At 36.6% G+C, this 26,049-nt stretch overlaps 1 protein-coding gene across 1 annotated transcript; it reads right to left on the bottom strand.

Annotated features, from left to right (window-relative positions):
* Positions 1-234: 234 nt before the first annotated feature.
* Positions 235-1,086, bottom strand: LOC129894722 (uncharacterized). Its single transcript, XM_055970377.1, has one exon. It carries the CDS (start codon positions 1,084-1,086, stop codon positions 235-237), a length of 852 nt encoding a protein of 283 aa, XP_055826352.1.
* Between the last annotated feature and the right edge of the window lie 24,963 nt (positions 1,087-26,049).

The raw sequence follows: 26,049 nt of genomic DNA, 5'->3' as shown, positions 1-26,049 counted from the left end.
ATTTTCAGGAAGAACAAGTGATGAACAAATATAGGAATGTGTAGAGCCAGGATCAAATAGTGTAAACACAGATAAGCCATATAAGTGAAATTTACCAACAACTACGTCCTGTCCCTCTTGATCATCTCTCTGCCTCATAGCATAAGCTCGTACAGTAGCTCTGGACCCGCTAGCTTGAATTGCTTCACTTGCCCCCGCTGCTTGGTTGTTTTTAGGCCTTGCACCTCTATTGGTTTAAGGAGGATTATTAGAAGACTTATTAACCGAGCCCTCAGTATGCAAGGAAGGGACATTTTTAGGCCTAGGACAGTCCCTCACTTTATGATCAAAGCTGCCACAATTAAAACATGCACCAGAAGTTCTCCTGCAAGCACCATAGTGATTCTTTCCACATTCTGCACAAGTGGGAACACGAGTCTTGCCTTGGCTATAACTCGGGGTACTAGCTGTAGAAAAATTTAGTTTGCTTTGCTTCTGTTGATCTGACCTGTTGACACTACCAGCCTTAGAATCATCAAACCTTCCCTTCTTGGATGGACCTCTAAAATCTGACCTAGGCTTTCGGAATGTATTCTCATGTCTACTAGCTTCTTCCTTATCAAGTCTTTCCCAAGTGAAAGCCGCAGAAATTAATTTACAAAAGTTCTCATGTTGCAGGATTGCCACATTCTTTCTGATGGAATCATTTAGGTCATCTTCAAACCTCCTGCATTTATCTTTTTCATCGGTAATAATGCCTCCAGCATAACGAGAGAGTCTAAGAAATTTTTGTTGATACTCAGCAATAGATATGCCTCGTTGCCTTAGATTCAAAAACTCTTTTTTCTTAGCATCACAATAAGCAGGTGGGACATACTTCATATGAAATTCTTTAACAAAATCATCCCAGGTAAGAACTGGAGGTTTTGCTTTTGCATTTGGCATACTTACCCACCAGTCATAAGCATCTTTCTGCAATAACGAGATGGCATACCTAAATTTGGCAACATCAGAACACTCTAACTGCTCAAACACCCTCTCTATACATTCAAGCCATTGTTCAGCATCGGTGGGATCAACCGTGCCTTCAAACTCAACTCCACCCATTTTTCTCATTTTTTCAAAGTTCAACCCATTGGGATCATGAATCGTTTCAGCCATACGATGAAAGAATTCAGTCATCTGTTGAAAAAGAGGATTCATAACTTGAATACCAGGGCTCATGTGAGAATGCAAACCAGCTCTTACTCCTTGTTGACTTCCCATACCAGACCCATTAATATGAGGAATATATTGATCTGAGGACTGTTCGCCAACCCCTTCTACTGTATGAGGTTGGGAATAAGAGTCACATGTATCTTCACGAGCTGCTTCCATAGGTCTACGAGAAGAAGAGGCCATAACGTAACTCCTTTAAAAGTGAAGATCACATTGCATTAGGGACATGAATATGATGCATTTGCAACTTGTATGTATTAAATATGTTATTTACCCTATAGTGATCACATAATATAGCCCAAACCTTTAAAAAAACAAGTGTGTAAGTAAATCACAGCAAAATTCCTAGAATCACAAACCTAGGCTCTGATACCAACACTTGTCGCGACCCTCCAAGGAGGATGCTACTACAAAAAAAATGTATATTAAATTCGTGACACAAAAACAAATAACTTTCCGTAAGGCCCATTTATATAATCCAAAAAATAGTGAAAGGTGTAAGTTGTTCACCAACTAAAATTTTTTTTCATCTCAATTAAATCAAATAAAAATTCCAATTTAGGACAAGCGACTTCTCAAAAGAGTTTTAAAAAAAAATAGCTTCCGAGACATTCATGTATTACGATAATTTATGCTTCATTCAAATATTCCAACTCCAAAGGGAAAATTTAGTGCGTCATAAAATTTAGAAATGTACATACCCCAAAATTTACAAAACAAGCAACCATCCTTAAGTTACAACCCTCAGAAATACGTACATAAATACAAATAACAAGCAACCCATAAATCATATACACGTCCCAAAATACTGTAAAATATAGATGCCTATATGCAAATATGATCTTCATTTAAGCTCCCAAAACTTCAACTCCAATGGCCAACCTCAAGCCTCTTCTCGAACATTTCCTACGATAGAAACAACTATCGCTAAGCACAAAGCTTAGTGGTGCAAAACTACAAGTTTGAAGCCTTTGGGTTTCCACCATATTCTTTTCAAGTCATGAGCCGCACCAATGTACAATAATAATTAAAACAAGGCAACAACTATATCACGAGTATCAAGTTCTAAATGTAAAAGCTTAAGTGTAAATAATTCATAGAAGTACATTTACAAGATATAGCACCAAGTTTCGCCCAATATGTACGTCATGCCGTCACACCAACATGATCAAGTATCAAGAAGGACCGGAGCCCTGTATCAAGAAGGGTAAAGACCCAATAATCAAGAGAACCAAGAACCATATTAAAAATGGCTTCCTAATTCGTACTTAAAATGGACAACTTCCATACTTAAGACGAACTAAAAATCCATAATCAAGATGGCAAAGGGTCCGAAACAAGAGGTATGCCAATAGTGACAAAGTCATAGCCAAAAGAAGGACAAGGTCCACAAGAATGTCAAGTGATCGAGCAATCCGTACAAGTGGGCGAGTTAAGCAAGTGTCTAGCAAATTTCCCAAGATATCAATATGACAAGACATATTTCAAGACAATAGAAACCATACCAATATAGGCTTTCAATATATTAGTAGGTAACAAGAGTTTATACACAAACCTCAGCCTTTTAGCATACAACAATCCAACACGACTTCAAAAGTTCAAACCGTAGTCCATCAAATGTCTCAAGTTCCTCAACTTGCACACGATATAAAAAATCTTGAAAATACCATTAAATGACTTATTTAAAATTCCAAAATATCCATAATATTGACATAAAACAAGATTTATTATTGTAAATAAGCCTAGAATGTTTCGACCCGAATTATGTTACTAAAACAGTAAATTCGGAAAGTCAAGTACCACAGCTTGAATCTAAATTTCGAAACTCAAAACAGCAAAACTGGAATTTATCCCCTTCATGAAACTTTTACATATACTTATTAAGTTTGCAACCCAAAAGAAATCAACTCAAAATTCATTTTGTACAAAAAGATATCATCCAATTACTAACAGCTACTTAAAAACGAGAATCTGGACAGCTACACTTGTCCGGTTGTATCTAAGTTTGCAACCTGGAAACGGCAAAACTGAACTTTATTCCCTTTACAAAACATTTAGATATATGTCTTAAGTTTCCAATCCAAAAGAAATGAACACAAAACTCATTTTGTACAAAAAGATATCATCAACGCACTAACAGCAGTACCATCTCAAAAACGGGTTTGCAAACAAAGTTTAGTCCCCCAATTTCGACAACAACAACTTATCAACAACATCAACAACATTATCAACAATCATTCTACATCATAACGTAACTAATTCCACCCATTTAATCCAACCAAAACAGCCCCAAATCCATAAGTCTCAACAAAGCAAACAACAAGTTTACAACGCTTACTTCCTCCGTTTTAAACCGTTAAATCTCTAAACAAGCTTGTTAACAAGAAAAAGAACATCAATCTTACCTTAGGTGTGCAGAAAATACGACAACACACTCCTTACTAGCTGATTTTTAGCTCAAAGTGAAGACAACATAACGTGCAACGCCTTTTCTTCACGAGTTTCGGAATTCGGGACTCGGATTTGGGTCAAAAATGACTTCTTAGCCTAGAAGATCTCTCTTTCTCTCTTTATCTATGATGTTCTAGAAACTTATGGTATAAAAATAGAAGAGATAATCTGAACTTATCCTTTAAAAGTCAAAGAAAATGGGCCTGACCCGACTTGGATTCGGGTTGGGCCCAAAATCATCACCCTGCTTGACTCTTCTGCGTTAAAATATCCATAACTATTTATCCCGATGACGCCTATAATCCCAAGACCTATGGTTGGAAAGGTATTTCAATTATCTACAACTTTCATTTGATGAGGTTTCCCAAATCTCCAAATTATAAAGGGTTTATAGCCTCCCTAATTCTGATCACCCGAAAATGTAGCTAAACAAAAGCATTTTTTTTCTGTAACAAAATTCGAGTCAGTAGCAGTTGATCATATCATCAAGAAATAACCACCTTAAATTGAAAATTAGCTTAAATAATTAGGGGCGTTACATCTTATCTCCTATTGTTCCTCCAAAATGTGTCATCATGTCACGACCCAAGCCTAGGGCCTAGACGTGACACGGTGAATGAGACACACAGAAAAACCTCACCCAAGCCTCTTAGCATTCATATAGATTTCCATGGGTAATGAAATTCAATAACAAAAAGCAGAAGTAATGGGGATAATGGGACTATGCAAAAACAACATGGAACAAGAGACATTAACAACATCAAACATCGCTTATCTTGTCCAACAATATCTCTACTACTTTAAACTTAGTGGGAGCTAAGTCATGTCCCTAGTTCACCCTCATAATCAATGGAAATAAACATCATGATAAGTATCCCAAAAGATGACCATACATTTATACATGTCAGAGGCTAGAAAAAGGAAGGATATTATCCCCAAAAGATGAGAACTCACCAAAGTAGTAGCCTTCAACATAATCAACTAGCCATGGGGAGGAGAATGTGGATCAGCACTAATCTCTACATGGTGATATCACAAAAGAGTATGTATTAGTAATTTAAATGTACTAAGTATGTGTAAGACCTCGTAAGTTGAAGAGTTGAAATCAAGGAACAATTCTGGAGAAAATAGGATGAAATTAGATTACGACTCACTATACGAGTCATAGAAGATCCTATGAGTCGTAGGACTGACTCATAGGACTCACCAAGGGGCCTTAAAATTTGACCAAAGAAAGAAGAGGTTTATGAGTCCACTTGATGACTTATAGAAGTCTAGACGAGTCATAAAGATAACTCGTCAAAAAACATCAGAAGCCTTGACTTGCAGGGTTCTCAGACCCTACAGGATGACTTGAGTCTATGACTCATTGTCTAGGCTACAACTTGTAGAGAAACTTCTGAGGATTAGTCCTCAAGGTCTTTCTCAGACCCTGCAGGACGATCCCATTCTACGACTCATAGAAATGAGTCATAGAAGAAGTCCTGAGGGTTAGTTATCAGGGTGTTCATCAGACCCTGCAGGATGAGTCATTCGTATGACATGTTGACCATTTTATGAGTCGTAAGGATGACTCATAGGGTAAGTTCCGCCTAGATATTTAAAGGACATTATAGTTATTTCCCATATTTTAACATCAACGTGAGGTCATTTTAGGGACATAATTGACCCTTTATAAGGACACAAAGATATCCCAATCCTTCATACTAGCACTTAGACTCAAAAACACAAAGTTCTTTCCTCTCAAGTTCTCCCAAGCGTTTCAAGCCAAGTTAGGGTTTCATTCAAGGATCTTCAAGTCTCCATTACTTTCATAGCTACGTTAGGGTTTTATTCTCTAAGGTATGTGGGTCTCATTCATGAGTTCTTCCATCTATAGAGCCCAAGTGATTTCTAAACTCAATATTTTAATTTTAAATGATGAAATCTTATGGGTTTTTATGCTATGAATCCAAATGCGTGGTTTATTATTTATTTTAGGATTATTTATCAATCTTAGTCTGTAATGACTCTTAATTGCATGAAGTTTGATGATTTTATCAAAAGTTCTTATATGAAATCATGAAAGAAGTTTTAAAGTGAATTGATGGGTTGTTTTAAAGATGTTTTAATTTATTCTTTCCATTATTCTCATGTATGTTGTTGATGTTAATGATTTGAAGTTTGAATTGCATAGAACCCATCTAATTTCACTATGTTTTGATGAAGTTTAAATTGAGAATCTTTGACTCCAACATGAATGTTTATGAAAGTGAATGTCTATGATTAAATGGGGTCTTATGAAATGAAAGAATGATTGAATGATGATGAAAGGGCTTCTTAATGAAACAATGGATTCTATGTGATAATGACAATCCTCACATATTTGAATCAAATGAAAGTTTTTAATAAGCTATTCTACCGAATAATATTTGATATCTAAAGTTATATGAATGCTTATGTTATTATGATATTTAAATGCTAATTCATGGGATTTGACCTAGCATTGAATATAGCATGTAGATGGAGATTCGACCTAAGGGATAATTAAGTAAAGTTCATGTTGCATTAACTATTCTCAACATAGGAGCCCTTGTAGGCTATTTAGATTAGTGGATCCACAAAATCCATTAAAGTTAAAGTTAAAGAAATGATTAAAGTTGATGGAGTCTTATCCGGCAAGTAGTCTTCTCGTGCCAACGTAGGGGGTTATATTAAATTCCATGTAATAGCTTTCATGGTCTTAAATGTTGGTTATGGTCACTTACCACAAAATGAATGTTCCAAATGTTATTTATATGATTGATTACTCATGCATTGCACTATGTCTCCTATTATACAAATGTTCTAATGTTTCTTAAATGTTCATGCATACCAACATATTTAGTACATTCAAAGTACTAATGCACACTCTTTTGCCTATATGATATCACCATGTAGGGACCAACGTTGCTTCACATTCATCTCCGCGTGGCTAGTTTAACCGTTCAAGGCTACTAACTTAGTGAGTTCCCATGTTTCGGTAACAATACCCCTTTTACCTTTCTAGTACATGATTGGTATAGACGTTTGAATTACTTTTTGAGTACTTTTTCTATTTATTATGAGGGACATGTCTTAGCCCCCGCCAAGTCTTCTTAGTATAGGTATGTTTGGACATAAATGTATGATGTTAAAGTTTGTTTCTTAATTCCTATTCCATGTTATTTCCTTTAGTCCCATTACCCCCTTTCTTCCGCTTGTTCTTGAATGTCATTACCTATGAAATGCTAAATGAATACAAAGAGTCTTAGGTGATGTACCTCTGAGTGTCTCATTTGTCGTGTCATGTCTAAGCCCTAGGCTTAGGTCATGATAAACTTTGTATCAGATCTTAAATTTTTAAATGATTTTGGGAGTCTAACATAACATACCACATCGAATAGGGTTTTGTTCATGGTTGTAAAGTGCGCCACAATTAGGAACAAAAGGAAAGAGATGAGGATATCAGGACATAATATCAGCTTCGGCTTTCCTATGTAGCACCCTCAACCTTTTGGTTCCTACATAACACCTTAACTGAAGTTATTTCCTTGTTCCTCAGCTTTTTAATTGTTGGTCCAAGATTTCAACTAGAACTTCTTCATATGAGAGACTCTCTTTAAGCTCAATGTTGTCCAATGGAAAAATGGAGATAGGATCACCAACAAACTTCCTCAATAATGACACATGGAACACCAGATGCACAAATGCCAAATCAGAAGGCAAATCCAACTCATAAGCCACCTTACCAATCCGCCTCAAAATCTGATATGGCCCAACATAGAGGGGACTTAGCATCCCTTGCTTACCAAAATGCATCACATCCTTCATGGGTGAAATTTTTAAGTAGACTCAATCATTAATCTTAAATTCAAGTTCCCTTTTTATCACATTCGAATAGGACTTTTGTCAACTTTGGGTTGTTTTTAATCTTTCTTTAATAGGTCTAACCTTCTCCATAGCCTCAAATACAAACTCGGTTCCTATCAAAGAAACTTCACCAACCTCGAACCAACTAATAGGGGATCTACACCGCTTACCATACAAAACCTCAAAAGGAGTTATCTCAATGCTACAATGATAACTGTTATTATAAGCAAACTCTGTCAACCACAAATGCTCATCCCACTTTCCATTAAAATCAAAAATGCATGCTCTCAACATATCCTCTAATGTCTGAATGGTACGCTAGGCCTGACCATCTACATGGGGGTGAAAATTTGTACTAAGTTTCACTTGAGTACCAAGACCCTTTTGGAAGGATCTCCAAAACTAGGATGTAAATTGAGTACCTCGATCCGAAATGATAGAAAATAGAACAACATAAAGCTTAAAAAATCTTGGATATGAAATCTAGCATAGTCCTCGGCTGAATATAAAGTCTTAATAGGAAGAAATAAGCATAATTAGTCATTCGGTCAACAATCACCCAAATAGAATCATGTTGCTTATGAGTATGAGGCAAACCAATAACGAAGTCCATATTCAAGGCTTCCCACTTCCACATAGGAATCACAATGTCTTGAGCCAAACCTCTGGGTTTTTTATGATCAACTTTCACTTATTATCAATTTGGATATTTAGCCACGAATTTTGCAATATCTATTTTCAGCCATTCCACCAATACACTTCTCTCAAATCTCTCTACATCTTTGTGGAACCAAGATTAATAGAATACCACAAACTATGAGATTCGAACAATATTATATCTTTCAAGCCATCAACATTTGGAACACATAATTGTCCTTTATATTTCAAAATACTATATCCCTCTTGGGAGAAAGCCTCAATGGTATTTTTGGCAACTGTTTTATTCAATTCAACCAAAGAAGGATCAATATCTAGTTTTGCCTTTACATCTGCCACAAGAGATGATTCGGAACCATTTTTCACAATAACACCACCATCTTTGGAATTAACCAATCGAATACCCAAATGGTCTAATCTATGCACATCCTATACTCGCTCTTTCTTCTCATCCTCAAAATGGGCAACGTTGTTCATGGACAATCTACTAAGAGTGTAGGCAACCACATTTGCCTTACCCAGATGGTATAGTACACATGTAATAATCTTTCAGTAACTCAAGCTATCTCTTTTTTTGAAGGTTCAAATCCTTTTGATTGAACACATATTGCAAACTCTTGTGATTGGTAAAATCATCCACATGGACACCATAGAGATAGTGTCTCCACAACTTCAAAGCAAAGACTACTGCCACCAACTCTAAGTCATGAGTTGGGTAATTCTTCTCATGAAACTTGAGTTGCCTTAAAGAATAAGCTATCATTTTACCATCTTGCATTAGAACACATCCAACACCAACTCGTGAAGCATCACAATACATAACGAACCCATCAGAAACTTTTGGTAAAGTCAACACCGGAGCAGAGGTAAGCTTATCCTTTAACTCTTGGAAGCTTTTCTCATATGCCTAGGGACTATTAGAACTTCACCTTCATTTGAGTCAAAGTATTCAAGGGTGATGCAATGGAAGAGAAACCTTCCACTAATCATCTATAATAATCGGCTAAGCCCAAGAAACTTTGAATACCAAAAGGGGTCAATGGTCTAGGCTAATTCTTAACCACCTCGATCTTCTTTGCGTCAATTATAATTCCTTCTCCGAAAACAATGTGACCAAGAAAAGCAACTGACCTTAGGCAAAATTTACATTTACTAAACTTTGCATGCAACTGATGGTCCTTGAGTACTTGCAACACAATTCTCAAATGATCTGCATGCTCTTTCTCACTTTGAGAATAGATCAAAATATCATTAATGAAGACAATCACAAACATGTCCAAGTATTGCTTGAACACCCTATTCATTAAATCCATAAAGGCTGCAGGGGCATTCATTAGTCCAAAAGACATAACCAAAAATTAAAAGCGACCATACACATTTTCAAAAGGCCATTTTTGGAATGTCATATTCCCTTAGTTAGAGTTTATGATAACCCGATCGAAGATCAATCTTTGAAAAGTAGCTTTCCATTTGAAGTTTATTGAACAAGTCATTAATTCTTGGAATGGGATACTTATTCTAAATTATGACCTTGTTGAATTGCCGATAATCAATACATATAAGGAAAGAATCATCTTTCTTTCTGACAAAGAAAACCGGAGAACCCCATGAATAGATATTCAGTCTAATGAATCCCTTATCTAACAAATACTTCAATCGATACTTTAACTCTTTTAATTCTTTTAGGGCTATTCAATAAGAAGGAATAGAGATAAGCTGAGTATCAGAGAGAAGATCGATACCAAAGTCTATTTCCTTTTCAAGAGAAATACCTGGGAGATCATCGGGGAAAACCTCTAGAAACTCATTAACAACTCAAACTAACTTAAGAGTAGGAGTTTTAGAGTTAGTATCTATAACCCAAGCTAGATGATAGATGCAACCTTTGGAAATTATTCTCCGAGCTTTAAGGCATGAGCTAAATTGACCCTTAAACACAGAATTACTATTATTCCATTCTATTGATGGCTCATTAGGAAACTGAAACTTAACCACACGAGTTCTAAAACATAAAGAGGCATAACATGCATGAAGATAATCCAGACCAAGAATAACATCAAAATTGGTCATACCAAGCTCTACTAGATCAACGGAGGTGACTTTATAAAAAACTAAGACTGAACAATTTCTATAGACTCTTTTAGCTACAACTAAATCACCAACTGAAGTATAGACCAAAAAAAACTCTAGCAAGATATCGGAACTAATAATGAATCTCATAGCAAGATAAGGAGTAACAAATGATAGAGTAACACCCGAATATAATAATGTATAAACATCAAAGTCAAATACTTTCAACATACCTATGACTACATCAGTCAACTTCTTGCCTAACTTAAAGAGCATACAACCTATTTTGGCGTGGCCCGCCACCTTGTGGAGTTTGTCCACCTTGAGTAGGTTGACCTTGATGACACCCTCCTCTTTCCTTATTAGGAAATTTAGAGATCTTGTGCCCTATATTACCCCATCCAAATCATGCACCCATCCCAACCAAACATTTACCTCTATGATTTCTCCCACACTTGGTACATTTAGAAAGAGTAGATCGACTAACACCACCTTGTGCCTTAGGATTTGAGTCCTATCTTTATCAAACCTCTGACCCAAAGCTTGTGAAGAACCTTGGCCTTGAAACTTTTGGCCTTGTTATAAATGGTCATTACGACCACTAGATTTGTTGTGAGAAAATCCACCATCAAAATGAGCCCTCTTGGACTTCCTCACTTTCTTTTCCTTAAGCTTCTCTCCTTCAATTTTATCGGCATAAGTCATGAGCCTAAAGATATCCATCTCCTTGATGAGCATAGAGGTACGGCATTCTTTCATAATCAAGTCCAAAACTCCCAAAATAAACTTGCTTATTCAGGCATGAGAGTCATCTACCAAGGATGAAGCATACTTGGACAACTTTGTGAAGTTGAGGGCATACTCTCTCACACTCACGTTTCCTTGCTTGAGGTTTATGAATTTCAACACCTTCACCTCCCTTAACTCAAGTGGGAAGAAATGATCAAGAAATGCAACTTTGAAATTTTCCCAACCAAGGGGACCCTCTTCAACCCTTTTGGCTTTCCATTGGTTGTACCAAACTTGAGCAACACCCTTAAGTTGGTAGGCTACTAATTTCACATTTTCCTCCAAAGACACTTCTATAATATCCATAATCTTGTACAAATCATCAACAAAGTTTTAACGATCCTCATTAACCTTGGATCCATAAAACTCAAGATGGTTCATCCTTATGAAGTCTCTAACCCTTGAAGACAGTGTAGTCACAATTAGAGGAGCATCTACCCCTCATTTCACTTGAGTAGTAACAACTTAGGCTAGCATTTGAAAAGCGGATTGGAACTCCACATTATTCACTTGATCATTCAAAGGGTCATTCAGATCTTGTTTCTCCTCTCCCTCAACATTCCTTCGAACAGGGTATCTTCATGGAGGCATGATTCTATAAACACAAAGAGAAAGAATTAGAGGAGGAAACCTTAAAGTTCAACTCTATAGCACGATGAGATCATGGAAGAAGTGAAGTGTTGCTAATGATACCTTATAGCCTCATATTCATATGACACTTTATATCCTCATAGTCATAGATGTGGCATGCTTCACACTGATGAACAAGACTCTACTTGAAATGGCATGTTAGACTCCCTAGGACATTTGAACATTGTGCTCTTATGCCAAGTTTGTCATGACTCAACCTAGGGCCTAGTCTTAACACGGCAATTAAAATCCTGATGGACCCTAACCAAGTCTCTTAGCATATCATTCATGAGCATACATAAGGTAATAAAATAAATAAGCAAGGCTAAAAGATATAAAATCATAATCCTGATATAGATATAAGTCCTAAAAATGTGGAATAAGAGATAACATAGACTCCATGCACATCTAACATGCCTCTACTAGACTAGATGGGGGTGTAAGACAATCTCCTAGATCATCCAATATAAAAGGTAAAAGAAGTCATGAACTCATAAGAAATAAAATGTCTTTTCCTGGAACATGACCACTCACAATAGTACACGAGTGCTAACTCTAGCCATGAGCAGGAGGAGGATGAACGTGATTGGTCCCTATATTATTATACAATATGGGCAAAAAGTATGCGTTAGTTCATGGAATGCACTAAGTATGTGAGAAGATGCATGAATAATAAAAATAGGACATAAGCAATATGAATCATGGATGCAAGACCAATATCTTTAAAACATAGGTAAAGTCATGAAACCAATCAAATATTTGTCTCTTTGGTCAGTGCATCATAACATCATAATCATCATAAGAATTTACATAAGTGAGAGATAACTATAACCGACATTAATACTATGCGAGTTATTACATAGAATCTAATGATCCCTACATCAAGAAGAGGGGAGGCTACTTACCAAAGTAGGCTCTGTCTAATCATTATCATTATCAGCTATATGTGGATCTACTAGTTGGGCCATATTGGCAAACTACGGTGGCTACGTAGTTTAAGAGACTAAAGGTTGGTATTAGGACTTAGGTCGAGCCCCACCTCAAAGTCCACTCGGTGCTAAATAAATCCTCCCACGGAATACATATCATGTCACAATCATAAATCATACTTATAATAATCATAAGCTTTTCATAATCATAATCCATAAACTTGTTCATAAGAATAGCTCATTATTATGTAATTCATATAATGTGGGTGTAAGTCTTCCAATATTACAAATCCTTTTCATAAACATTATTAGAATCTTAAGTCACCTTCTTCATAAAGGATCTTAAGTCACTCTTTCATTAGAGTCTTAAATCACCTTTAAGAATCTTCGGTCATTCTTTCATTAACTTGCTTGAAACATCACTAAAGTTTTATTCATTAACTTCTTTACATAAAACATCTTTAACTCATTCATAAAGCTTTCATTGAAATAACTTTAAAATCATGATCATATCTCATAAATCATGCATGAAACTAGCATATATCTTGGGTCTTTAAAATTTAAATTGAAATCATGCAATATGATGTGAATTATGCATAATTAGGCTAATAACATTGAAATATATCATAATTAAGAAGACTCAATAAAAATCATGAAATTAGAGCTTTTAATTGAAGAATTCATAAGAGAATTGAGAAAGAAATCTTTGGAATTTCATAGGTGAGAGGAACCTATGAATGAAGTCCCACATACCTTAACCTTGATGAGCCCTAAAATGAAAAAGGTGGAAGCTTGATCTTGAAAGAATCCCTTGAATTGCTTGAGTAAGAAGAAGACATTAGAGAGAAAACTTGGGAGAGAAGGTTTTGTGGTTTAGGGAAATATAAAGAGAATGAGAGGGTTATAAGAATTTAGGATAGTTAATAAGTAGGAATCTAGTCTCAAAAATCATCCACATTCATTAAAGGAAGTATAGGGAAGACCAAAATACCCTTCATTAAAACTGGATCGGGAACCCAAAATGGACCCTCACCACGGACCATTATGGGCACTACAAAATGTGTTCCCCTCCGTGGTGAGGGGATTAGGATTTTAAAGAAAGGAGTTTTAGAAGGCTTCCCATCACGAGACCCACCACAGCCCATTATGGGCACCACGGTTCGTGGTGGTTCACTTGGACTTGAAGTCTTGGGGGTTGTAAGAATGGTTTCAAGACTACCTCCATGAAGACCTTCATGGTCTGTGAAGGCCACTATGGTCTACTAACCATGGATGTGGCGCAGGGTCTACAGGAGGGGTTCACCACAAAGGACAATGTAGACCATTATCCATTCTACGGCTTGTGGTGGCCTCTCGTGGTCCTCACCTCTGAAAACCATTTTGTTGGGAATGGACCACGGTGGACTTTCACAGCCCGTAGTGGGTCCTGTGAAGACCACCTAGTGCCAAAAGCTGAGTTTTCAGGAAATGCATCTTTTGATTTGTTTTCTGTCTTTCCAACTTTCGGGGTCTTACAATCTATGATAGAGGCTTTTAGACATTAGATAATTTCACCTATGTTGAATTGTATATGTTTTTCCTATCATGCTATATCAGACTATGTTGACACTTATCTTCTGTTTTTTGAACTATTTGCTTATGTTGTTTATCTTAGTGTCATTATTATGTCAAGTGGCTTGTTTAGGATCTTTTGGGATCATATTCACCATGTGAATGCCTAGGGGGTAGTTTTGGTCGTGACAGATTGATATCATAGTGATAGAGACTCTGAACAACAAATATCTCTAGATTTGAAGCAAGCTAACTCTCAAAATTATGTTGTTACAATAATTTATACTAAGTGTGATGCTATACAAAGGTTATAATTATGGGAATATTTGTATCAAGTTGCAAATTTTATGGATAGACCTTTATTAATAGGAGGTGATCAATATTGCTTTGAACTAATAATAGAAGATAGGGGGTCTCCCAGTACAAGAAGCAGATTATAAAGATATAGACTATTGTATTGCAGCTTGTGATCTTTCAAAGGTTTACTACAAAGGATGTCCCTTCACTTGGTGGAATGGAAGATTGAACAGAAATCTCATCAACCTACAACTTCTTAATTTATTTAATCATTTTGAGATAGATCACTCGCCTAGGACAGGGTTGACATGCACCTATACTGCTCACTTGTGAAGTCCAAAATAATAGACATAAGAAACATGAAGGTTTCTTAATTTCTAGAATGAACATGAATCTTTCAAGGAGTTGTTGGAGAAAGTTGGGTGGCCAGAAATCATCAAAACCCTTTTCCACAATTTAAGGAGAAGATAAAAATGTTAAACCAACTCTATTTAAATCGAGTAGGAAGACATATAGAGATATCTTCGAGCAACTTATAATCGGAGAGGACATTGTAAAGTCAAAGAAAAACTTTTTGAAGAAGTTCCCTCTCTTGAAAATACAGTTGTAATGTAGAAGGCCCATGCAGAATATAAAAGATAACTTTATGTTGAGAAGATCTTTTGCCAACAAATAGTTGGGTATGACTAATTTAAAAATAAAGATAGAAATACTAGGTTCTTTCATATCCTAGTTAAGGGAAGGAGTAAGAGACTTCGTACGAAGAGGATTCAGAACAATGTTGGAAATTAGTTAAAAGGAGAAAGAGATATTTCTACTAAAGTCGTCAATTTCTTCCAAAATCAATTTACTCAAGATAGAGATGCTACTTCTTTCTCATTATTAAGCAACATTCAAAACTCTCTCAGTGATGAAGAAAATATAGAATTATGCATACGTCAGAGTTAGAAAAAGTAAAAGGACAATTTGTAGACTGAACGGAGAAAGTGCAAGTGGTTTTGATGGTTTAACATGAAGTTTTTCAATCAATGTTGTTGGGACATAATTGGGCCACACATCCTTAAAATGACTCAAGATATTTTTAAGGGAAATACTCTTCCAAAATCCATCACTCATACTAATTTCGTCCTCATACCAAAAAAAAATCTCTAGAATATTTTTGATATAAGGACAATTAAATTGAGCATCATTATTAACAAAATCTTGTCTAGGAATGTGCATGATAGATTAGAATCCTTTGTACCCAAGCTTATTTCGACTAATCAATCAGGTATTATCAAAGGATTAAGCATAATTGAGAATTCCCTTCTCACACAAGATATTGTTATTGATATTAGAAAAAAAAGGTAATTCAGTTAATGTAGTTATTAAGATAGACATGGCCAAAGCCTATGATAGGGTATATTGATTTTTTTCCTATGAATCTCCTAAAAAAATGGGGTTTTCTAATTTTTTTTGTTGAAATTATTTGGAGGATGATTTCAAATAATTTGTATTTAGTTCTTATTAATGGAAAACCATATGGATTCTTTCATTCTACCAGAGGTGTGAAACAAGGAGACCCATTATCCCCTATTTTATTCATCATATCAGCTGCAGTCCTTTCTAGATCCAACTCTTTTTTGAGGATATGAACTTTGTTAACTTTGGTTTACCTAAATGGAGCTCAAATCTAATCATCTTTCCTATGTAGATGACATGATTATTTTTCATTAGCTCATGAATATTATTTAAGGAAAATTATGGTCACCTTACAGGAATATGAGTCACAATTCAGATAAAAGATCAACAAGGATAAAATTGCTTATTACTTACACTAGAAGGAAACAATTGATAAAGTACACTAGTGGAGATATGGCTGGTATGTCTAAAGGTCAGTTTCCAGTCAAATATTTGGATTCCCCAATTACACATGAAAGAAAAAGAGATAGAACATTATAAAAATCTTATTAGGAGTGTTAAAGAAAAACTTCAAGCTTGAAAAGGAAATATGTTATCCTTTGGTGGAAAAGAGGTTTTAATTAATAATTCGCTACAAATAATTTCCATACATGTCCTATCTGCAATTTTTCCTCCTAAATGTGTCATCATGTCACGATCCAAGCTTAGGGCCTAGGTATAACATGATAAATGAGACACCTAGAGGTACCTCACTCAAGCCTCTTCACATTTATATAGGTTTTCATGGATAATGACATTCAATGACCATAAGCATAAGTAAAGGGGATAATGGGACTAAACGAAAACATCATAGAACAAGAGACATTAACAATATCAAACATCGCTTAACTTGTCCAACAATACCTCTACTACTTTAGACTTGGAGGGGGCTAATACATATCCCTAGCTTACCCTCATAATGAATGGAAATAAGTGTACTAATAAGTATCCCAAAAGATGACCATATGTCTATACATGTCATAAGCCAGAAAAAGAAAGGATATTGTCCCCAAAACATAGAAACTCATCAAAGTAGTAGCCTTCAACGTAATTAACTAGCCATAGGAAGGAGAATATGGAGAAGCGCCAGTCCCTACATGGTGATATCATGTAGGAAAAAGAGTATGCGTTAGTACTTTAATTGTATTAAGTATGTGTAAGACCCCATAATTTGAAGAGATGAAATGAAGGAACAATTCTAGAAAATGGGAGAAATCGGGTTTTATGACTCACTATACGAGTCATAGAAGATCCTATAAGTTGTAGGATTGACACATAGGACTCACCAAGAGGCCTAGAAATTTGACCAAAGGAAGAAGACGTTTACAAGGCCACTTGATGACTTGTAGAAGTCTAGATGAGTTGTAGAGATGACTAATTAAGAAATATTAGAGGCCTTGACTTGCAGGGTTCTCAAACCCTGCAGAACGAGTTGAGTCTATGACTCACCGTCTAGGATACGACTCATAGTGAAACTTCTGAGGCTCAGTCCTCTAAGCCTTGAGGATTAGTTCACAGGGTGTTGACTCATCAACCCTTCTATGAGTTATAAGGATGACTCATAGATTATGTTCTACCTCTATATTTAAATAGCATTATAGTTTTTTTCCATGTTTTAACATCAAAGTGTGGTCATTTTGGGGACTGAATTGACCCTTTCCAAGAACCCTAAGCTATCCCAATCATTAATTCTAACACTTAGGCTCAAAAACACAAAGTTCTTTCCTCTCAAGTACTCCCAAGGGTTTTAAGCCAATTTAGGGTTTCATTCAAGGATCTTCAAGTCTCCATTACTTTCATACCTGCATTAGGTCTTTATTCTCCAAGGTATGTGGGTCTCATTCATGGGTTCTTCCACCCATGGAGCCCAAGTGATTTCAAAACTCAGTATTTCAATTTTAAATAATGAAATATTATGGGTTTTTATACTATGAATTCAAATGTGTGATTTATTGTTTATTTTAGGATTATTTATCAATCTTAGTCTATAATGTCTCTTAATTACATGGATTTTGATAATTTTTTCAAAGGTTCCTATATGAAAGCATGAAAGAATCTTTAAAGTGCATTGGTGGGTTGTTTCAAAGATGTTTTAATTGATGCATTCCATTATTCTCATGCATGTTGGTTGGTGTTAAAAATTTGAAGTTTGAATTGCAAAGAACCTATCTAATTTCACTATGTTTCGATGAAGTTTAAATTGAAAAACTTTGACTCCAAAATGAATATTTATGAAAGTGAACGCCTATGATTAAAGGGAACCTTATGAAATGAAAGAATGATTGAATGATGATGAAAGGGCTTTTAAGCCAAAGAATGGATTCTATGTGATAAGGACAATCCTCACATATTTGAATCAAATGAAAGGTTTCAATGAGCAATTTTACTGAATGATGATTTGATATCTAAAGTTATATAAATGCTTATGTTATTATGATATTTAAATGTTATTCTATGGGATTTGACCTAGCACCAAATGTAGCATGTAGATAGGGAATCGACCTAAGGGTCCTTAAGTGAAGTCTCATGTTGCATTAACTATGTGCCAACATAGAAGCTCTTGTAGACTATTTAGGCTAGTAGATCCAATATATCCCTTAAAGTTAAAGTTAAAGAAATTATTAAAGTTGATGGAATTTTATTCAGCAAGTAGGGAGTTATGTTAGATTCCATGTAATAGCTCGCATTGTCTTAAATTCTATTATGGTCATCTTTCCACAAAATGAATGTTCCAAATGCTATTTATATGATTGATTACTCATTCATTGCACTACGTCTTCGATTATACAAATGTTCTAATATTTCTTAAATGTTCATGCATACCAACATACTTAGTACATTCAAAGTACTAATGCACACTCTTTTGCCTATATGATATCACCATGTAAGGACCGGTGTCGCTCTACATTCACCTCCACGTGGCTAGTTTGATCATTGAAGGCTACTAACTTGGTGAGTTCCCACATTTTGGGAACAATACCCTTTTTACGTTTCTGGTTCATGATTGGTATAGACATTTGATTAACTTTTTGAGTACTTGCTCCATTTACTATGAGGGATATGTCTTATCCCTCGCCAAATCTTCTTAGTAGAGGTATGTTTGGACATAAATGTACGATGTTAATATTTGTCTCTTAATATTTATTATGTGTTATTTCCTTTAGTCTCATTACCCCCTTTCTTCCGCTTGTTCTTGAATGTCACTACCTATGAAAATCTAAATAAATGCAAAGAGGCTTGGGTGATGTACCTCCGTGTGTCTCATTCGATGTGTCATGTCCAGGCCTTAGGCTTGGGTCGTAACAAATTTGGTATCAGATCTTAAGGTTTTAAATAATTCTCAAAGTCCAACAAACCATATCGAATAGGGTCTTGTCTATGGTTATAAAGCATGCCACAACTATGTATAGTATACTATGGGACGTTTAGGAAAGTTTTTACTTCTTTCAAATTTATGTCATTTCTTAGGGTTTCCTAAGACTTCCTCTAATTAACACATCGTTTGGTGTCTTTTAGATCATACCTTAACAAAAAGTACCCCCATCTAAGGGAAGAGTTGAAGATGAGGACCAAGTTCCTCCTTCATGAGGAAGGAGTGATGCATGCAAAATTTTGCAACATTATTACATTGTTGGCTTAAGCCGTAGCCAACCAAGCCAATGCTCCTCCTCCTCCTCTTCAAATACCAAATCCTGCTTTTAGAATTCGAGACTACAAGAGAATGAATCCACTCGAGTTTGATGGTTCTAAGGTAGATGAAGACCCTATAGAGTTCATTGATGAGTTTTACCAAATTGTGGTTATTATAGGTGTGCCTCCGAATGAGAAGGCTAGCTAGTCGCCTATGAACTAAAAGGCATGGTGAGGGTATGGTACGAATAATGGGTTATTGAGAGGGATGAACATATGGGACTGATAGAATAGGAAGAGTTTAAATGTGCCTTCTTATACCACTTCTTTCCCTTGGAGATAAGAGAGGCAAAGATCTAAGAGTTCATTAACCTTCGCCAAGGAAGTATGAGTATGAAGGAGTATCCCCTCAAAATTTACTAAATTGTCTAAGTGCGCTTCTTTCATGGTCTCCAATCCAAGGGCAAGGATGACAAAGTTCATTTATGGTGTTTCTATTTTGGTGTCTAAAGAGTGCAAAATGGCAATGTTGGTCAAAGAGATGGAAATCTACCGACTCTTGACATATGCTAAATAAATTGAAGAAGAGGAGTTGAGGGAGAGGTCAAGAAGGTTCAAGAAGGCTAAAGTGGATGGTAGAGGGTTCAATTCTCAAAGGTCCAGATATAGTGGTAGTGGAAACATCCAAGGTAGGCAATGATTCTTTGGGCAAGGCTCTACCAATGCTCCTCCTCCAAGGTTCAACAAGGACAAGGGTGCTAACTCGGTAGTTCCAAGAGAGAATGTTAGTGCTCAAACTTTCCCCGCTTGTAAGAAGTGTGGAAGGACACAAAAAAGAGAGTGTTTAGCTGGATCCAATGCATGCTTCAAGTATGGTAAACCGGGTCATCATGTTCGATATTATAGAGGTGGTGGTGGTAGGCCTCAAGGCCAAGTTGCTCATGGTCAACAAGCTAAAGGAGGTGGCCAACACACCAACCATTTTTATGTTTTACATGAGAGGCAAGAGGTTGAGAAAGCAACTAATATTGTTACAGGTATGTTAAAGGTATTTGCTTTTAATGTGTATTCATTATTAGATATGGGTGAAAATTTGTCGTTTGTTACTCCATTCTGAGCTAATAGGTTTTATGTGTTACCCAAAATGTTAGTAGAGCCTTATTTGGTGTCTACCCCCGTTGGTGAGTCGATTGTTCTAGAAACGTCTATAAGGGTTGTCCTGTGTCTATCTTGCATAAAGTTGTTTCTTGTGATCTCATAGAGCTTAACATGGTGGACTTTGATGTTATCCTTGGATAGATTGGTTGTATGCATCTTATGCTTCCATAGATTGTAAAACTCGTCGAATCAAGTTTGAATTCCCAAATGAATCTATTATTGAATGGAAGGGTCATAATTCGATAGTTAATGAAAGGTTCATTTCTTGTCTTAAGGCCCAAAAGTTGATTGCTAAGGGTTGTATCTACTACATCGTGAGAGTTAGGGATGTTGACTCTGAAAGTCCTTCCATTGAGTCGGTCTCTATGTTTAATGAGTTTGCAGATGTCTTTCCCAATGACCTTTCCAGTATCCCTCCAAAAAGGAAAGTTGATTTTGGTATCTATCAACTTGAAGCATGCATTGGACCCCTCTATTTCTCCTTACTGAATGGCCCTGATGGAATTAAAGGAGCTGAAAGAAAAATTAAAGGATTTGTTAGATAAAGGGTTCATAAGACCAAGCATTTCATCATAAGGTGCTCCCGTGTTGTTTGTAAGGAAGAAGGACGGGTCATTTCGAATTTGCATAGACTACTGACAATTAAAGAAGGTAACAATTAAGAACAAGTACCCAATCCCTAGGATAGATGATCTATTTGACCAATTGCAAGGGGCAAGTCATTTCTCTAAGATCAATCTCCGGCTCGGCTGTCATCAATTAAGGGTGAGAGAGTGTGACATTTCCAAGACGGCCTTACGAACAAGGTATAGTGACTTTGAGTTTGTAGTGATGTCGTTTGGACTGACGAACGCACTGGCGGTGTTCATAGATATAATGAATAAGGTGTTCAAACCTTACCTTGATACTTTTGTAGTGGTTTTCATTGATGACATCTTGATTTACTCTCGGGGTAAGGAACAACATAAGAATCACTTGAGGATTGTGATTCAAACCTTAAGGGATAGGCAATTAATTATCGCAAAACTTAGTAAGTACAAATTTTATTTGAAAGAGGTGGCTTTTCTTGCTCACATAGTGTCCGATAAAGGGATCAAGATTGATCCCTAAGAAAATAAAGGCGGTCAAGAATTGGCCTAGACCATTGTCTCCTTCAGATATTAGGAGTTTTTTGGGTCTAGCCGGTTATTATAGAAGGTTCATTGAAGGGTTCTCTTCCATCTCATCTCCTATGACAAAGTTAACTCAAAAGAAGGAAAAGTTCCTATGGATAGATGAGTGTGAAAAGATTTTCCAAACTTTGAAAGATCGACTTATCTTCGCTCCTATCTTGACTTTACTAGAAGGATTAGAAGGGTTTTGTATTTATTGTGATGCTTCAAAAGGTTGTTTGGGTTATGTCTTGATGCAAAACAATAAGGTTATAGCCTATGGTTCTCAACAATTGAATGTGTATGAGTGTAACTACCCTACCCATGATCTCGAGTTAGCGGTCGTCATATTCGCTTTAAAGATTTAATGGCATTATCTCTACAGGGTGCATGTGGATGTGTTCACCAATCATAAAAGTCTCAAACATGTGTTAACTCAAAAGGACCTCAATCTAAGACAAAGATGATGGCTTGAACTCCTCAAGGACTATGACATGAGCGTGCATTATCATCCGGGCAAAGCCAATGTGGTTATTGATGCACTTAGTAGAGTGTCTATGGAGAGTGTGGCCCATGTTGATGAAGAAAAGAGAGAGTTGGTAAAGGATGTTCACCAGTTGGTTAGATTAGGAGTGAAGTTGAGTGGTTCCGATTATGGTGGTATGGTTGTGCATAACGGGTCCGAATCATCATTGGTGGTGGATGTTAAGTCAAAACAAGACCTTGACCTGACATTAGTAGAGTTAAATAAGTTGGTGAAAGAAAAGAAGGTAGAAGACTTTTCACAAGGGGGAGATGGGGTACTACACTACCAAGGTGGACTATGTGTTCTGGATATTGATGGCCTAGGAGGTTTGATATTGAACGAGGCTCATAATTCTTCACACTCTATTTATCCCAATTCGACGAAAATGTACCTAGACTTAAAGGAGCTTTGTTGGTGTGGTGTCATGAAAAAGGACATAGCAAGGTTTGTGGCTGAATGTCTTAATTTCCAACAAGTTAGGGCCGAACATCAAAGATCAGGTGGTTTGGCACAAGACATTGAAATTCCCACTTGGAAGTGGGAATATGTGAATATGGATTTCGAGTAGGTTTGCCTCATACTCAAAAATATCATGACTCGATTTGGGTGATTGTTGATAGAATTACAAAGTCGGATCACTCCTTATGGGTTAAGACTTCATATAGTGTCGAGGATTATGCTAAGTTGTATATTCAGGAATTGGTGAGATTGCATGGTGTGCCATTGTCAATTATTTTAAATCGTGGAACTCAATTCACTTCTCATTTTTGGAAATCATTTCAAATGGGTTTTGGCACCAAGGTGAATCTAAGTACTATATTTCATCCTCAAACCGATGGGCAAGCCGAACAGGCAATTCAAACACTAGGGGATATGTTTTCTTCAACTTGCCGGTCCAAAATTTCAACCGGGAACTCTTCATAGGTCAAGTTTTCTTCAACATTCACTACTTCTAGAGGCACAATGGAATTTAGATCACCCACACATTTTCTCAACATTGACACATGAAATACCGGATGAGCCATAGTCATTTCCAAAGGCTACTCCAACTCATAAGCAACCTTGACAACACGTCTCAGCATTCTATAAGGCCCTACATACCTAGGGGTCAATTTCCCTTTCTTACCAAACCGAACAAACCCTTCATGGGTGAAACCTTCAAATATACCCAATCATCCACATTAAACTCAACATCCTTTCTCCTAGTGTCGAAATAGGACATTTGACGACTTTAAGACGTCTTCAACCTTTATCTAATGACTCTCACCTTCTCCAAAGTCTCAAGCACCAAATTAGGACCCAACAAGGTCATATCATCTACTTCGAACCAACCAACCAGAGATCTACATTCTCTCCCATACAAGGCCTTGAAGAGTGCCATCTCAATGCTTGAGTAGTAGCTATTGTTGTAAGGAATTCAATAAGCAGTAGACGATCATCCCAACTCCCTTTGGACTCCAACACACAAGCTCGTAACATATCCTCTAATGTTTGAATTGTCCATTTGTCTTGCCCATCGGTTTGAGGATAGAATGTGGTGCTTAGCTTCACCTTGGTACCAAGACCCCATTGAAATGATCTCTAAAAGTGGAAAGTGAATTGGGTACCATGATCCAAAATAATCGACAAGGGCATACCATCCAACCTCACTAACTCCCGAATATACAACTTAGCATAGTCCTCGACACTATAAGATGTCTTGGCAGGTAGGAAATGAGCCGACTTGGTTATTTTGTCAATAATCATCCAAATAAAATCATGATGCTTCCGAGTACGAGGCAAACCCACTACAAAGTCCATATTCGCAGCTTTTTACTTCCAAGTAGGGATTTTAATGTCTTGAGCTAGGCTACCCGACTTTGTTTGTTGACAATTTGGAAACTCAACTACAAATCTTGTTATGTCCTTGTTCATTTCACTCCACAAATAAAGTTCATTTATGTCTTGGTACATTTTCGTGAACCGGGATGAATAGAGTGTGAAGAATTATGGTCCTCCTTCAAGATCAAACCCCTTAGGCCATCCACATCTAGAACATATAACTGGCTTTGGTAATGAAGTACCTCATCTCCTCCTTATGAAAAGACCTCTACTTTCTTTTCTTTTACCAATTTTTTTAAATCTACTAATGTCGGTTCAAGGTTTTATTTTTACTTAACATACACCACCAAAGATGATTCAGTCCCATTATGAATAACCATACCACCATCATCGGAACCACTCAACTTAACCCCTAATTTAGCCAACCGGTGAACATCCTTTACCAATTTCTTCTTTCCCTCATCAACATGAGCTACACTTTCCATAAATTCTATACTAAGTACGTCGGCAATAACACTAGCCTTACCCAGATGGTAATGCACATTCATACCATAGTCTTTGAGAAGTTTAAGCCATATCATTTGCCTTAGATTGAGGTCCTTTTGGGTGAACACATATTGGAGACTCTTGTGATCGGTGAACACATCCACATGTACCCTATAGAGGTAATACCACCAAATCTTTAGACCAAATACAATGGTTGCTAACTCAAGATCATGGGTAGGGTAGTTACGTTCATACACCTTCAATTGCCTAGAAGCATAGGCTATTACTTTGCCATTTGCATTCAAACACAACCCAAACCAATCATTGAAGCATCATAATAAACCACAAACCCTTCTAAGCCTTTCGGTAGAGTCAAGATAGGAGCAGAGGTAAGTCAATCCTTTAAAGTTTAGAAACTCCTCTCACATTCATTCGTCCATAGGAACTTTGACTTTTTGTGAGCCAACTTTGTCATAGGAGATAAAATAGTAGATAGCCCTTCAACTAACCTTCTATTATAACCAGCTAGACCCAAAAAGCTTCTAATGTCCAAAGGAGACAATGGTCTAGGTCAATTCTTGACCACCTCCGTTTTTTTAGAATCAATCTTGATTCCATCACCAGACACTATGTGACCAAGAAATGCCACCTCTTTCAACCAAAACTCGCACTTACTAAATTTTGCAAATAATTGCCTATCCCTCAAGGTTTGACGTATAACCCTCAAATGATTCTTATGTTCTTCCTCACTCCAAGAGTAAATCAAGATATCATCAATGAAAACCACCACAAATTTATCAAGATAGGGTTTGAACACCCAGTTCATTAAGTCCATGAACACCGCTGGCGCATTTGTTAACCTGAATAACATCACTATAAAATCAAAGTGACCATACCTTGTTCAAAATACTGTCTTGGAAATGTCACACTCCCTTACCCTTAGTTGATGATAGTCGGACCCAAGATCGATCTTAGAGAAATAACTTGCCCCTTGCAATTGATTAAATAAATCATTTATCCTAGGGATTGGGTACTTGTTCTTAATAGTCACCTTGTTCAATTATCAGTAATCTATACACATTCAAAGTGACTCATCATTCTTTCTCACAAACAACACGGAGAGCACCGCATGGTGAAATACTTGGCCTTATGAACCCTTTCTCCAACAAGCCTTTCAATTGTTCCTTTAACTCTTTTAGTACTACTAGGGACTCTTTTAGTACTACTGGGTCATTTGGTAGGGAAGAATACAGATAGGTTGCGTATCGGGGAGAAGATCGATACCAAAATCAACTTCTCTTTTGGGAGGAACACCAGAGAGGTCAACAGGAAAAATATAGGAAAACTCATTGACTACGGTGACTGACTCAATAGACGGACTTTCGGAGTCAACATC

The sequence above is a fragment of the Solanum dulcamara genome, chromosome 7, assembly GCF_947179165.1.
Source record: "Solanum dulcamara chromosome 7, daSolDulc1.2, whole genome shotgun sequence".
Classification (NCBI taxonomy): Eukaryota; Viridiplantae; Streptophyta; class Magnoliopsida; order Solanales; family Solanaceae; genus Solanum; species Solanum dulcamara.
Note: the sequence above shows the minus strand (reverse complement) of the source record. Positions and strands in the feature narration are given on the sequence as shown.